This window comes from Pinus tabuliformis, chromosome 1_2 (assembly GCF_031772625.1).
Source record: "Pinus tabuliformis cultivar Carrire ecotype Pingquan chromosome 1_2, CPIR1, whole genome shotgun sequence".
NCBI lineage: Eukaryota > Viridiplantae > Streptophyta > Pinopsida > Pinales > Pinaceae > Pinus > Pinus tabuliformis.
The window spans coordinates 798,456,208-798,473,559 of NC_142298.1; the positions used below are offsets into that span (position 1 = coordinate 798,456,208).

The 17,352-nt window shown below is 38.3% G+C and overlaps 1 protein-coding gene across 2 annotated transcripts in view; it reads right to left on the bottom strand.

Moving 5' to 3' along the window:
• Positions 1 to 12,218, bottom strand: part of LOC149208307 (uncharacterized) — a 435,470-nt gene extending 423,252 nt beyond the window's left edge. Inside the window, exon 1 of one of the 2 annotated variants that reach the window (XM_089395998.1) lies at positions 11,788 to 12,218. In XM_089395998.1, coding sequence (XP_089252124.1) covers positions 11,788 to 12,079 — 292 coding nt within the window. In that variant the 5' untranslated portion in view covers positions 12,080 to 12,218. The remainder of the gene's footprint in view (positions 1 to 11,787) is intronic. The other variant, XM_089395997.1, reaches the window with a different exon arrangement.
• Between the last annotated feature and the right edge of the window lie 5,134 nt (positions 12,219 to 17,352).

Sequence of the window (17,352 nt, forward strand, 5' to 3'; positions counted from 1 at the left end):
CTTGGGTCTCCATAGATTGTTGTATTATTCAGATTTGGTTTAATATAACGAAGATTGGGTTGTACATTATTGTACAATATTTGTTAAAAATTGTGTATACTTGTGCATATGTGATTTACTGCTTTATATTTTCCGTTGTGCAAAGTAGTTCTTGTTGAGATTCTTGGTTTGGTAGCGTCAGAGATTTTAAGATTCTAACCTAGACCCACTATCGTGGAAAGTCAACATGGTATCAGAGCATGTATCAGCTACTTTAAAAGTCAATGAATCAAAGTTGTGCACAACGAAGTACAACTTAAGAGGGAGTTGGTCACATTATCGGTGACAATGTCACAGTTACAAGCTGATATCCAGTATAAGGACAGGTTGGAGGGGTTGTCCAACTATAGTCCATGGAAGGAAAGGATCAAGTTGGTCTTGCAGGTCAACATGATCTAGGAGTTTGCCGAGAAAGCCATAAAGAAGCTAACTAACCCAAAGGAGTTGGAAGTGTACATATTTGGATACGAGGGCGAGATTGATCATCCGTAATGGTGTGAAGGATTCTGTAATACCTCATCCATCCGAGAAGAGCCATGCCCATGAGATGTCGATGGCTCTTCAAAATTTGTTCCAAAATAAGAACGAGAACCGGGGATAAGTTGAAGTCCACCAAGATGATAAAGGGTGAGGAGTGACTTTGTATCTAACGAAATTGTCTCAGGTTAGAGATGAGCTAGTTGTCATCGGTGTGACTATTTCAGATGGAGATATGGTGAGGATTGCCTTGAAGGGGTTCACCAAGGAATGGAAGCCCTTCATCAAAGGAATCGTTGCCAGAGAGAAGTTGCCAAACTGGAATAGGCTGTGGGATAACTTCATTCAGGAAGAGTTGCAAGACAACGATCTTCATCCATCAAAGAAGACTTTAGATGATGACATGGCACTTGTAGCATGAATGAAGGGTAAGCAAAAGGACTTGAGTAAGGTCAAGTGTTTCAACTATGGAGAGATAGGTCATTTTTCATCGAGATGTCCAATGAAGAAGAAGGGAGGATGAGAAGAAGAAAGGGAAGCAAGTCGCCTGTGTTGCCACTTCTGATGAGATAGATAATCTCACCAGGAGATTGGAGGAGGAGGACTTTGCTATGATCTCTCAATTCTCGCAGGGTACTATCGATGAGGATGGATGGTACGTGGATAGTGCTACGTCAAAGTATATGACAGGGTCACAGAAGGTTTTTGAGACTCTAGTTGGATGGGACTCGAAGTTGCACATGGTGTTGGGCAACAAGAGTTTAAAGGAGATCCGAGGATCGAGAGTTGTGCCATTCAGAATGGAGACAGGACGAGTAATGCGGGTCCAAAATGTACTATTTGTACCAGGACTCAAATATAGCGTGATTTATGTCTCAATGATCGAGAATAAGGGGTTTGAGGTCTTGTTCCAGGATGGGAAGGCAAGACTCAAGCCTAGAGGATCTAGCTCCAATGGGATTGCACTTTGAGTTAAAGAGCATGGTCTATATAGGCCAATGGGCAAGCCTATGGATCATGAGAGCATGTAGAGCAGGTGCAGGTTCCAGAGAAGAAGGTGCAGTTGTAGGCTTCAAAGGAGCAAGTACAGGTTCCCAAGAAGAAGGTTCACCTTCCTGAGAAGAAGGTCCTTATTCCAGAGACTCAGAGGGAGTCAAGTTTTAGAGGGAGCTTGCAGATTCAAAGGGAGACTTTACAGTCCAAGAAAAGCGCGTGGTCAATGGGAAGCAAGGGTGCTCCTATAGCTGCCAAGAAGGAATCATGGAGAGAGTGGAAGACATTACAGGATAAGAAGAAGAAGCAGGGTGCTTCCAGCAATGACAGTGACACTTCTGAGAGAGGCGTAGTTCACAGAACAGGGATTGTTGCAATTGTGAGCATCAAGAGTTGGGCGAGTGTTGCGAGTAGTGATGATGATGACGAGCTACTTCCTAGTCTTGGAAGTACCTCACTCGCTAAGAGGGAGCGTTGATTTTTTAGTAACTCCAAGCCCTATGGTTTAGGGTTTGGAGGGAAAACCGCCACAAGAGTCACTTGTGGGCTTTGAACCCAAGCATGGGGTTTTGCACCCATCGGGATTTGGGCCAAAACCATGAAGAATTTGAGCATGAGAAAATTTGAGGTGATAGAGCTTGGTGTGTCGATTCCAACGCTTCGAAGATCACTCAAATCGAAGCTCTAGAAATGAAGTTATGAATTTTTGAAGTTTAAGTGTGGGTTTGCACATGAGGAGTCTAGGTCGGCTTGGTGTTAAGAAGGCATGTGATAGTTGTACAAGCCCTTGTTAGACATTTTGAGGAGCCCTCTTTATGTGTATAAATAAGAGGTGAGTAGAGGTCATTTAAGCCATCCATTTGTGCAACAAAAACACAATAGAACAGCTTGTTGGAGAGGAGACATTCTTTGTTTTGGGCCGCAATTAGTAGGCAAGACCAATGAAGAATCTGGAGGACTGTTTGAAGAGTATTTCAGGCATCCAAGCAGCTGGAGGGAAGGCCAAGGATCCTTGCTAGAAGGATGAGGTACAGGAGCTGTGTTGCAGGTCTGTTGGGGGCAGAAAAGAGGCAACATAACGTTGTTTTGGGTGAGTTGTAGGTGACAACGCAGGACTGTGGTAGGCCGCAGGCCTAGCCACTCCAAAACAAGGCAGCATGGAGATGTTAGGGGTTGTAAAGTGCCCAGAACAACAACACGTGTGTGGAGGAACCTTCCTTGTCTAGGCCGCAGCAAAAGAGGAGTTATTTGGCGACTTGTTTAAGGGTTGTTGCAGCATTTTGGGTGCCCTAACCAGTCATAGTTAGGAACAGCAAAAAGCAAAAAGACAACAGCCTTAGAGCAGCATTTGTGTTTTGCGTTGGGTCAATGTGTTGACTAGTTTTGGATCGATTTGACTTGCACCCTGTGGGACCCAATTGTTGGGGTTGCCTTGGGTGTGAAAAAACCACAACTAGCAACAAATCTTGCAGTGATTGGATTGGGTGCCATTGATCTGGTGAAGGGTAGTGTGTTTGCTACCCAAAGTAGCCCTAGACAAGCAATCTTGAAGTGGCGAAGAGAGTTGAAGGTTGGGTGAAGTTTGGAGCCTTGTGAGTAGCTCTTCGATCGACGAAAGAGGCTACTAGAAGGCAAATTGGGGCTCGAGTTTTGGCAAGCCTAGAGAGCAGATTGGATCAGCCCATGTACATGCAGCAGAAGAGACTCGCAGTAGTGTTAGGTGGCAGCCCTCCTGGAGTCTCTTTGTGTTGTCCTTTGAAGGACTAAGGGACAACTAGTGAGCAGTACGGGAGTGAAGGATCGGTAGGACAAGATACGACATAGAAGTTGCAACGAAGTTTGTCATTGTATCTTGTATACCATAGACTATTGTATTATTCAAATTTGGTTTAATATAACGAAGATTGGGTTGTACATTATTGTACAATATTTGTTAAAAAATGTGTATACTTGTGCATATGTGATTTACTGCTTTATATTTTCCGTTGTGCAAAGTAATTCTTGTTGAGATTCTTGGTTTGGTAGCATCGGAGATTTTAAGATTCTAACCTAGACCCAAGATCGTGGAAATTAAACAATGTGGCCCTATGACTCCTAAATCTCTTGGAGGTCATCTATATTATGTCACATTTATAGATGATCATTCAAGAAAGACCTGGGTTTACTTAATGAAAACCAAGGACAAAGTATTTACAAAATTTCAATAATTCAAAGCTGAAGTGGATAACCTTATAGAAAGAAGAATCAAGATACTAAGATATGATGATGGAGGAGAGTATACATCCAAGGAGATTATAGCATTCTGTAAGGATTTTGAGATTAAGAGGGAGTTGATAGTCCCATATAATCCCAAACAAAATGGAGTTGCAGAACGAAAGAATTGATCCATTGAAGAAAGTGTAAAGGCCATGTCACATTATCAAGATCTACCAAAACTTATGTGGGGAGAAGCCACGAAGGCAATATATATTCAAAATTGAAGTCCCCATAGGTCGTTGGACAACAGGACTCCTGAAGAAGTATTCACTGGGGAGAAACCTACTGTAGATCATCTTTGAATCTTTGGGTGTCCCAAATATATCCATATACCAAAGGACAAAAGGAAGAAGTTGGATCCATCAGGCATGAGAGGAATATTTGTTGGCTATAGCAACTCCTCTAAGGCTTATAGAATCTACATAAAGGAAGGACACCAGATAGAAGTAAGTTGAGATGTCATATTTGACGAGAGTATCGCATTCAAGAAATCCAAGGAACTTCCCATGGACTCTGATGACGAAGAACTTCCAGTATTTGAAGAAGAAGTTAACAGGGAAGAAGAAGAATTTCATCATGAAGATGAGGGTCCCAGTGAACCCATTCAACCTGTGGTCCTCCCCGAATCAAGAAAGAGACCAAATTGGTTGAAATCTACGCTACTTGATGCAGAGGGTCATGGGGTAGCAAAAGGCTCATTTAGAGAAAGCAAGAAACCGAAGAGATATTCTGGGTATGCTGCAAGAAGAATTGCATCATGAAGATGAGGGTCCCAGTGAACCCATTCAACATATGGTCCTCCCCGAATCAAGAAAGATACCAAATTGATTGAAATTTACACTACTTAATGCAAAGGGTCATGGGGCAGCAAAAGGCTCATTTAGAGAAAGCAAGAAACCCAAGAGATATTTTGGGTATGCTACATACATGAAAAAGCTAATAGAAGTAGAACCATCCACTTTTGAAGAGGTTGTCAATCATCAGGAATGGAAGGATGCCATGAATGAAGTGTATCATTCTATAATGAAGAATGGAGTTTGGGAGATTGTACCTAGGTCCAAAGACAAATCTGTGGTGACTTCCAAGTGGATCTATAAGATCAAACATGCGACAGATAGAAGTATAGATAAGTATAAGGCAAGATTTGTGGCTAGGGGCTTCTCTCAACAAGAAGGCATCGACCATGAAAAGATATTTGCTCTGACAACAAGGTATACAACGATTCATTCATTGGTCTCTCTAACAGCATCATTTTTGAATGGCACAATTGATGAGGAAGTTTATATAGAGCAACCTTTGTGATTTGAATTTAAAGACATGAAGGCATATTTTTGCATATTGAAGAAAGCATTATATGGCCTCAAGCAAGCTCCAAGGGCATGGTATGCTAGAATGGGGATGCATACCTATAAAGAATAGGCTTCACAAAAAGTTTTGTTGATCCAAACCTGTATATCAAGGTTATAGATGGAGAATCTGTAATCATTCTTATGTATGTAGATGATCTTCTCTTAACAGGTGTAGAAGGTCGAATTGAAGAATGTAAGAAGCAACTAGCAGCAAAATTTGACATGAAGGATCTAGGGTTGATGCATTATTATTTGGGACTAGAAGTCTTGCAAGGACCTGATGAAATTTATCTAGGTCAAGGAAAGTACGTGATCAAGATGTTGAAGAGGTTTGACATGATGGATTGCAAACCTATGACCACTCTGATGATCACAAACTTGAAGAGACTAAGGAGTTCCAAATCAAGCCCTGTAGACCCTTCCAAATATAGACAATTGATTGGCTCACTAATGTACTTAGTGAATACTCGACCAGACAAATGTTTTGCAGTAAACATTCTTAGTCAATTCCAAGTGGAGCCAAAGCATGATCATTGGATAGCAGCAAAACATATATTGAGATATCTGCAAGGGACTATCCGCTACTGCTTGAAATATGATAGGAGGAATGATGTCCACTTGATTGGATATACAGATTCTGACTAAGGAGGCAGAGAGCAGGATGGAAGAAGCACTACAGGAGGATGTTTCAGTTTGGGGTCCTCCATGATCTCATGGATGAGCAGAAAGCAAGACACAGTTGCTTTGAGTAGTGTTGAGGCTGAGTATGTTGCGGCTTATGAAGTAAGCAAAGAAGCGGTCTGGTTAAGAAAGTTGTTATCCGACTTATTTGAAGGACCAATGGACCCTACAGTGATACATTGTGACAACACCAGTTGTATACGATTGTTTGAAGACCCAGTATTCCATGGAAAGACAAAGCATATAAACAACAAGTATCACTATATTCAGGAGCTAATACAAAATGGTGTGTTACAACTACAGTATATCTCCACTAATGAGCAGGTGCCTAACATATTGACAAAATCTCTTCCTAACAAGAAGCTTGTATACTTGAGAGACAAGCTTGGCTTGGTTGATATATCCTCCCTAGTTGAGAGGGAGAGATAGGCACATCATTCTTGTCTTCAGTTGGGAAGACAGAATGGAGGATTGGGTAACCATCTAGCATCCAATACTCTTTAAGGATGTTATGCAACCAGCTCACAAAATAGAAGAAAAGATAGGTCAAAGACTTCAAAATCAGCCTCTTCGAGGGGGAAACCCCCTTTACATTACACAAATGAACAATGCTTCAATGATACAAATGATAAGACCTCCTTTCTATATATAGGAGTCTAAGGGGTCACAATATAATCAGAGTCGACATAACAATAATAATGTAAAGGCACAAAAATAACAATAGCGGGCTTCTATGGGGCACAATAATAACAATATCGGACTACATGGGCACAAAAATATAATAAGGGGGTTGCACTAAGGGGCTACACTAGCAATATAGGGACCTAACATGACCCTCTCCTTCAAAAAGTGTTGTCCTCAATGCTTAAGTAGTTCTAGATGCTTCTGTATAAAATTATCATCCTCCCATGTGGAGTATTCAACGGGTAAGTTCTTCCACATGATGAGATACTCTGAAATTGATCGAATTCGTAACTGTCAGGTTCTTGATTCTGTGACTGCTTCAGGTTCCAATATGATTTTTCCTTCCTTGTCAAATTCCTATAATATTGTTTGAACTGGGAGCTTGTCATCTATAACCTTCTTTAAGCATGAAACATGGAGAACTGGGTGCACTCGGGAAAATGCAGGAAGCTCCAATTTGTATGCCATAATATCAATCTTTTGCAACACCTTGTAAGGACCATAGTATTTTAGTGATAATTTATTATCCTTCTTAGCTTGCTTGAGGGACATTTGTTTGTATGGTTGCAGCCGTAAAAATACCCAGTCGCCTACATCAAAATTTATTTTGTTGCAATGTTGACTTGCCTGTTGTTTCATTCGATTTTGCACCAAAGTCGAGTTATCCTTTAAGAGTTGGAGAACTTGTTGTTGATGCTCGATGTGATCTTCCACTACTTGAACCTTAGAATGATTGTCCAAGACTTTTTGGAGATCTAGAGAAATAGATGATTTCGTTGTTTGAACCTATAGTGAACATATTATGCCCCGTTGTTCTTTCTTTAGAAGCCTTGTCATGCCATTAGAGTTGATTATCTTTCTTGGTTTCCCTGCGATACCCCTTAATTCAACTTCCTTTTCTTCCCAAAAAAAATTCAAGAAAATTTCTTGAAAATTGAAAGCTATCGTCCCCAAAGATTGTAACCATTGGACTCCTAGTACAACATCAGCACCACCCATTGGAATGGAAAGCATTAGACTATTCAAGACATACTCTCCCATGGATAGCTTGATATTATGGCACTTTCCAAGATAAGAGTAGTCGTGGACCGATATTCTTTGAGAACTAACTATCCAAGACAAGAATAGTCCAAAGAAGGTCATACTCGATGAACACTCAAGTGGAGTACCTTGAGAGACAATAATGATGGTGTCTATAAATCAATGGTCTCGCCAACATTGTGCTCTGATCTTGTGGAGAGATAGAGTTGCTAGTCAAGGCCTTGCTATGTGACAACGTTGGTTGATATGATGCTAGACATATGGGTTACCAATCTGACTCTTCTTATAAGATATCTTCAAATTGATAATGTCCATGTACCTCTTATGAATAGCTCCCTAGTTAAGAGGGAGTGTTGAAAATGTGTAACTAGGTTCTGTCTTCATAAGTATGAAATGTATTTTTGATTCTTGTAAATTATGAAATGAAAGAAAATTATTATTATTATTATTGGAGCATGGGTTTCATGCTTGAGGTCTTTTATTTTATAGGTCAAGCACCCATTGAGTGCTTCTAGGGTCTGTCCTAGGTCAAGAAGCCAAAACAGTGATTTTCATAAGTTGAAGACCCCACTAGGCACATTGTAACTTGTAAAGAGAAAAAAAAAATTGTCTTTAAAAGTGTCGGAATACCCTCCAAGACCAAGTCGGCCTAGCAACTGGCAAGTCGGCCTTAAGGAAGAGCCATGTCCACCCTTGAAGAGCCTATAAATAGAAGAGGACTCGTCCTCCCTGAAGCACACTCACTCATCACTCATTCTAGCGAAGGAAGAGGAAGAAAGAGGCAGCGAAGGAGAAGGAAGACAAAGGAGACTTATGTTTGGACTATCTTTCTCTCACACGTGCTAAAAAGGACTAGGGTTTCTGGAGCAGACCTAGGGCATCCATCTACAAGTTCGATCTTGGAGAAAAGGAAGCAAAGAGGTCAAGCGAAGATCACCAAGGGTCATTCTCAAGCTCCAAAATTCAGGGAAATGCAAGTGGAGGTCAGAGGAGGGCTCTAGAAGAAGATCGAAGTTCCCACGTGTGGCAACAGCAGTTGCTGGGAGGCCGAAATTTTAGATCTGCAGTAGGAGGCCGAAAATCTTGTAGCAGGAGGTCAAAAAGGTGCTACTGGAAGAGATTTGACTATGTTTGGCTAGATCAAAGTTGGCACATCATCTAAAGAGGTTGGTCTTGGTCTTGGAGGGTATTGGTCTCAGTCTTAAGGTCATGGAATTCATCAATTGAAGAATCTATAAGGAAGAGAAGAGATTTAAGGGTTTTCCTCTCAAGAGGAGAGGTTTTGGCCCTGGCTTGCAGCCTATATACTATGTCATTGTTCTTCTTGTTTTTGGTAGTTGTTTCATGCTTCACACATATAATAATAAGGAACAAAGCTAATAAGTAAAAAGGAATCACAAGCAGTAATCAAGTAAAGAGAAATTAATCATAATCACTGCCCTACTGAATTCTCAACAAAAATGGTGATGTTTACTATTACAAGATTGAAAGGACATGTCTCGTTATAGTGGGATAGCATTCACAATGAAAGAAGAAAGAACAGAAAGCAACTAATTATATCATGGACAAAATGGTAGCTAAGTTGAAATCTAAATTCATGCCAAGAGATTACAACACACAAATGTTCAAGAGACTTCAAAATTTGTGACATAAGGAAATGAACGTGAAATATTATACAAAAGAATTCTACAAGTGAACTATAAGGGCAGGACACATAGAAGAAGATGTGGAAAAGGTATCAAGGTATATAAATGGTCTAATATTCAGCATTCAAGATGAGATTTATTTTTTATCTCCAAGAACTGTGCAGGAAGCATACCAACTTGCACTTAAAGCAGAGGAAAAGTTGTCAAGGAAACAAATTCAGCATCCAAGAGATAGGTGCAGCTATTTCAGAGGTAAAAGGCATCATGATGACAACAATTCAATTTATCTTTATGAGGGAAGAGAAGGAAGTCCTCAAAGTCAAAATAAATGTCCAAGGGAAGGTCATCAATACAAAAGAACATCACATTCAGAAGGTAAACATTTTTGTGGTAAGTGTTTTACATGCAATGAATATGGTCATAGATCTTATGAATGTCCAAATTTTCTATATGAACATCATGCTAATCAAATTGTCCTAGCTAAAGATGGAGAAAGTGTAGGATCTTCATTGTTGATTAAAAAGAAACTTCTAAATCCAAATAAAGATATCAAAGAGCAATTACAGAGAAAGGCTTTGTTTAAAAGTTAGAACTACTGGAAGTCAAAAGGTAAATGTTGCAGAATTATTTTTGAAGGTGGTAGTACAGATAATTTAGTATCTCTTGAAATGGTTGAAAATTTGGGTTTGAAACAGTTTGTTCATCCTACACCTTATAAAGTGTCATGGTTACATAAAAAACATCGGATTTTCGTGAATGAACAATGTACAATAGAGTTAAGATAGGCAGCTATCAAGATGAAGTACTTTGTGATGCAATATCTATGGATGTTTATCATGTTTTATTAGGTAGACCATGGCTATTTGATAAGAAAGCAATTCATGATGGGAAGAAAAATACATACACCTTTGAAAAAGATGGTGAGAAACATTCATTGCTACAATTGAAGGATGAAAGTGCAGCAGTAATTAAGTTCTGACGATGAGTGATAAGGAGTTTTTGAAGCAGAGAAAAGAAGATGAGGTGTGATATACATTTCTTGGAAAGCCAAAGACAATTCTTGCAGACATTGAGGTAACTAATTTGCCTTTTGAAAATTTTGTTAAATGAACATGAGAATATGATGACCACTGAATTGTCCGGTAAAGTGTTGATGAGAACAGATATAGATCATCCAGTAATATCTACTGCAAAAGAGAATTTTCAAAAAGAGGTTGTGATGAAAGGCAATAGTGAAGAAATTGTAACAAGTGAACAACAAGAGAATGAAAAGCAAGAGGTTGTCTTGAGAGACAACAAGGGGTTTTGTGTGAAAAAACTCTAACTGATGTTGAAAACAGTATGAGTAGAGACTGTTATAAGCAGGTTCTGGAAGAGAGAGTAATTGGGGATCTGAGAAAGGAAAGCAAAAAAAGCAATACAGGTACAATTTCATGCATACGAGACACAAAATGAGGTAGTGGACCGTACATATCTGAAAGAAAGACAAAAATAAAATAAGGAGACAACTTTCTTTCAAGTTGTCCTGGCAGTTATCTACATGGCAACCATTGTGATGGCTTAGGGTGGACTTCAAAAGCCTAATGAACAAATTGTTTTCTTTAATTTGTTTGCTTCATTTTCAGGTGTAAACAAAGAAAACAATAACATGTTGAAGATGAAAACTGAAAAAATAAATCATGAAAAGACTTTAGTTATACAGAAAATATTATCATGTTTTGATCAATTTCAAGAATAAATCAAGTTTGCAGATGAAAAAACTAAAGTACAAATGAGAAGTAAAGCAGGCCTACATCCAGCAAATAAACCTTGGGATCCCAGAGAAAAATATTTGAAGAAAACATTCTATTTGGTAGATGCACCTGAATTTATTTTAGACATTCAAGTGAAGGCGGCAGTAATGAAGACTTTATGAACAGGAGCCCATGAAAAGTTTTTGTTCCTGGGAGTTTGGTGCAGGAGCATCATTTAAATTCTTATTTTCCTAGGTTGTAATAGAATCTAGAGCTTTCTAGATTGATCTACAAAGGTATGAGATTGTTTCTTCTTACATCATGTAATGTAACCAATGCACTAAGTAAGCATATAGTAGAAGGAGTTGAGTAGTTTTAGGGATATTTATAAATATTTAAGGGATTGGATTCATATATTTAGAGGAGTTGAGTTGTTTTCAGGATAGTTATAAATATTTAAGGGATTGGATTTGATATTTTCTAGGAATGGAGAATACGAACCAAACTTTCATGATTCAAGCACTTCCTTATTATTTGTATAAATACATTTGTTGCGAAATGAATGGGTACCCAAAAATGATTAATCAAAATTTATAATATTTCTGAGTGTATGGTCTGCATCATAGTGCAGGACACGAAATGTTTCAGATAAACACATATTCTGTATTTTTGCTCTCGACAACATGACAGCTCTCAACGCCCGTGACCACTTCAAATGGGTTGGACACAGACCTTAAAATACGCATCAAATAAGCTCAAATGGGTCCGAGAACTCCATTCCTATAAGGATGATCATGTGGGAACTAATCAAAATGAAACAAACAAAGCCTTCGAATGGAAAAACAAAATGCTGTTATTACCAACAGTAAACACGAATGCTGTTATTACCAGCCATAACTGCGTTGGTATAGAAGTTTTCTTGCTGTAGATGGGAAAGAACTTTGGGGTTCGATCTGGAGTCGTCTCTGAGCCAGTAATATTGATCATTTCGAACATCTCCAAACATCTCCATGATATGATCCATTTTCTCCGCAATGGGAGGGGTCGGGATCGTCATATTTGACCTCTGGGAAACACTTGACTTTGACAGTGCTAGTGTTTTGCGCAGAATACTCGGCTGACTGCTGCGCAGAAATCGGGAATCCCAAGCCCAATATGCAGCTCTTCCAATCTGCAGCATGAGATTGTTTCAGTTTACTTAAATAGCAAGTAGCAAGTGACTTCCTAGGGTTGGGTGCTTAAAATAGCAGGTCACTTTAGTTTTAAAATAAAAATAGCAGGTCACTTCTTCGTAGAGTAGGAAGGAAAGAAAGAAATTATTTTAACGTCTATGAAGTTAGACTAGTCTGTGGGACAGATTGTTTTTCATCTAAAAATAGTCTATAAAACAGATTGCTTCTTCATCTAATTGACGTATTCGACTTTTTTGTGAAGCTTCACACTAGGATGATTTTGACAGAAATGGGGGACTTTAATAGGATGATTTTGACAGAAATGCGGGACTTTAATAGGATGATTTTGACAGAAATGCGGGACTTTAATACGGATTACGTTTCGGACAGACTTACCAAAATAGGCGTGAGAGTTTGCTGGCCACTGGCATGTAGTCTATAGTGTTGTAAGTTGCATGAACTGACATTTTGGTTTTGGCATGGTAGTGAATGCAAGACGTGAGAGTTTGCTGGCCACTGGCATGTAGTCTATGGTGTTGTAAGTTGCATGAACTGACATTTTGGTTTGGCATGGTAGTGAATTTGCATGCGTTTTGAGTTATCAAATTATTAGTTTAATAATGCGGGTGAAAAAAAAATTAAATCTCTATATTGTATTTTATTTTTTAAAAAGGTGTCTTTTAAAAAGTTGAGACTTTAAACAATGTTCACAACTTTTTTAAAATAAAATATAATATGGAGATTTAAAATCTTTTTCACCATATTCTTATATCATATTTTATATTATGAAAAATATAATTTTAAATTAATTATTTAATATATTTAAATTTATGATTAAAATAATCATTATATATATGTTGGGAGTTGAACTAATAAACTAAAAGATTTTTTTGTTAATTTTAATTAAAGTTGGAGAGAGGATTTTTCAAATTTGAGTTTAAGTAGTTTATACCCTAGGGATTTTATTGAATCCATTTATGCCTTCAAAAATGTATTATAAACAACATCACAATCTTGCTTGAAATTGTATCATCTTGTGAAAAAAGGTCATTTCGTCTATAAATTAGATTATTTTAAGGTTATTTTTTTTGTTAATTTTAATTAAAGTTGGATAGAGGTTTTTTCAAATTTGAGTTTAAGTAGTTTATGCCCTAGGGATTTTATTGAATCCATTTATGCCTTCAAAAATGTATTATAAACAACATCACAATCTTGCTTGAAATTGTATCATCTTGTGAAATATATCCATTTTTAAGGTCACAGCTAAGCCAGACACCAAATTGGTGTATGAGACCCCTTGTTTGTGGGAAAAAGGACCCACCTCCGCGCAGCGATTTGACTGCTAAGTCTACGAAGGCATACATACTCTACCCCCCTCTGGTTTTGAACCTGTGACCTCTTAAGAGGAAGCACATGCCCTAAACCATTAGGTCCACTTAAGCTATATATAGCCAAGCCAGACACCAAATTGGTGTATGAGACCCCCTTGTTTGTGGGAAAAGGGACCCACCTCCGCGCAGCGATTTGACTGCTAAGTCTACGAAGGCATACATACTCTACCCCCCTCTGGTTTTGAACCTGTGACCTCTTAAGAGGAAACACATGCCCTAAACCATTAGGCTCACTTAACCATTAGGTCCACTTAAGCTATATATAGCCAAGCCAGACACCAAATTGGTGTATGAGACCCCCTTGTTTGTGGGAAAAGGGACCCACCTCCGCGCAGCGATTTGACTGCTAAGTCTACGAAGGCATACATACTCTACCCCCCTCTGGTTTTGAACCTGTGACCTCTTAAGAGGAAACACATGCCCTAAACCATTAGGCTCACTCAAGCTATATATATATATATATATATATATATATATATATATATTATTAACAACTTATTAATGAATAATAACATCATTCCATCACTAAATAAGAATGAAAATGTGATCTAAGACTTTGTGATTGTTTAGGCACTTGTTGTTTAGCATTCCTCTCTTTGATCACAAGTCTAAATAATTATATCAGCAAGGAAACAATAACTATTGTGTAAACAAGTATTATTATCAATCTTCAACTAGAAACTTCAGTAGAAAATCTTTAAAACCTTGCAACTGCTAATGAGAGTAAACTGATCTGCAAAAGCCACAAGATTTATCTACCAAAATTCTACAAAAAGAAAACAATGAATAGAAACACAATCACACATAGATCAAACACACATAAATTTATCTAGGAAAAAAACCCTCTTGCTTGTATATTAAATCAACTGAGCAATCTGATCTATTACATAGAATCTGCTTCAACCCTGAAGCTCCCTGCAATATTGATTAACTCTACACAAGACTTCCCAACACTTAAGCAAATAAGGCCTTCTAGGAAGCTCTTGTTTCCTAGCGCAAATTTGCCCCTAAAAGATGGAATTTCTCATATTTCCTTGCGCAGTTCTCAAGAGAAATTGCTTTGCTTGCTTCTCAAGCATGTACACAAAAACATGTTGTACAATAATGAATTACAATTGTGCCTTCATCCAGTCTCAATAGGAAATTCGAATTTCATGGCCTACTAGAGCTCATTTTAGCAGTTGCAACTAGTTAACTGAGAGTAAGTTCAGTTAACTAAAAGTCAACTACTCAACTAAACTCAAATATGTCTATATTCTAGAACTAGAGATCAATTAACAGATTGACACTAGAGATAACTCCACTAGTTAGCTAATTTTAGCCATCAACTAGTCCACAACTCACTGAAAGCCATCTAACTCGAAGCAACTGACAATAAATGATAGGCCACATCACACATGTTAACTTATAGCTAACTCGAATTTCTATGATATTGAATTTGAATTTGCTTCTTTGGCTAAGGCAAAAGTCAAAAGAAGCCCTTGTTACAATTTTAACACTCCCTCTTAGCGAGGAAGGGATTCTTTGAAGAACCTTGTCCACCTGGATCAGTCTTTGACTCTACCAAGTTCTTTGTTGTTGCTAATGCTCCCTATGAACTAGAATACTTTTCTTCTTTCTTTTGCAGAACCTGTTTTCAAGACCCATTCTTTCCCATCATGTTATAACTCAATTCTCTTCTGATATCCCTTAACCAAATCCTCTGCCCACTTGGCTCGAACTTTTCCTATACTGGAAGTCTCTGACAGAGTGGTTGCCTCCACTCACCTTGGGCCATGATCCTCGTCATCATCCTGTTGGTCAGCCCAATTGCAAACTAGCTTAGATTGAAACTGAGATATCGGTTGAGGCTCCATCTTGAGAGCTTTATCCTACTCTCGCTCAACCATCACATATCTACTTTGAGAACTCCCTCCCTTGCTGCTCAAGGGTACACATGCATCAACCTCAAATTTGTAAAGGTTCTTTATCCTGACACCAAACTGCTTGACTTGTCTTGAAGCAGGATGCTTGAGGTAGACCTTCCTTTTGTTGAATACTACATCATACCCTTTGTCTTCAAGGACTGCTACTGAGACAAGATTTTTCTTCAATCTAGGAACATACATCTCATTCTTGAGATGGAGAAGGGAACCAGGCTCCCTCTTAAAGCTTATTGTTCCAACCCCTTTGGTCATATATTTGCCATCATCTCTAAGCTCGATATGGAATTGCATGTCTTTTTCCTCCAAACTGTTGAAGGCTTTTTTATTCCCTGACATGTGGAATGAAGCCCCTGAATAAATATACCACTCACTACCTCGAATTGAGCTTGCCATGCAAGCTATCAAAGATAAATCCAATTCAAATTGAGAAGAGAGTGCTTCTTTTTTGTAACACCATCTTCCCCCATTTACCCAAGCTAACTGGCCAACCGGGGTAAACATGTGACGAAGAGTTACTGTTAGATCCCTATAATACTAGTGATTCCCCCATTACTATTGTCATTTTATCCCTTATTGTTATTGTTGTGCCCCTATTGTCCCCATATTGTTATTATTGTGCCCCATATAAGCCCACTATTGTTATTTTTGTGTCCTTATATTATTATTGTTAGGTCGACTTTGGTTATATTGTGACCTCTTAGACTCCTATATATAGAAAGGAAGTTTTGTCATTTGTATCATCCAAGATTTGTTCATTTGTGTAATGTAAATGAGGTTGCCCCCTCAAAGAGGTTGATTTTTAAGTCATTGATCTATCTTTTCTATTTTTTTGTGAGCTGGTTTCATAACATTTGGTATCAGAGCTTTGGATTCTAGGGTTTCGCTGCTCCAAACAGGTCATCGTGGTACTTTCGCTATAACTTTTTCGCTACGAAGTTTCATAAGCTTTAAAAAAAAAAAACATTTGAGAAGAAATCGACCTGAACTTCGGGTCCGAATTTTAGATCTTATCTCACTATATTTTCAGAGATATGATCTGAGGAAGTTAGGGTTTTTGCAAGCTCTAGAATTTCATCTCAAACAGGTCATCGTGGAAGTTTCGCTATAAATTTTTTTCTACAAAGGTTCAGACTCTAAAATTAAAACCCATTTGAGTTGAACTCTTGGTGAAGCTCTGGTCCGAATTTCATATCTTGTCTCGCTATATTTTCAGAGATATAATATGAGGAAGTTAGGGGTTTTTCAAACTCCCGAATTACATTCTAAACAAGTGACCTTGGGAAAATCGTCATAAATTTCTCTCTAAGCATCAGATTGAAATTTCGTAAGAAGCTATAGAAAGAGGATGAACTGTACTTTTATGTGTATTGTTTTTAGGTCTGAATGTCGAAACAGTAACACGTGGTACTTCGTACAAGCTCGCTCTACTGAAAAAAGTATATAAGCAGGTCATCTTGGGAGGTGGGGCATAACTCTTTTTTGAAGAATTCAATTTCAATTAGATTGGTGGCATTGGAAAGAGGGCACAGAGGGATACTACAGGTCGCAATTTCAGACCTTGGAGATACGAAATTACAGAGTTATAGTCGTTTCAATATCGAGCTCCTACAAAGTGAAAAAAGGTGTGTAGTTTTTTAAAAAAAATTGCATAAGTTTTGTTTGAAAATTTAGTTTGAAGGAATTCAAAGGGCATAGTGAAGGATTATTATCAGTAATTGATGCCCCGAAGAAAGAAAATAGAAACACCTAGTAAGCAACTTGAAATCTGTAGCATGACTCATGAAGAAGAGGAAGAAATGCAACATGATATATCAAAATTACGAGACCAAGTGCAACAAATTTCACTCGCACAAAAAGTAATAGAAGCTAAGATGGATGGTTTAAAGAAAGACGTAGAAGCTAAGATGTATGGCATGGAAGCTAAGATGGATGGTTTAAAGAAAGACGTAGAAGCTAAGATGGATG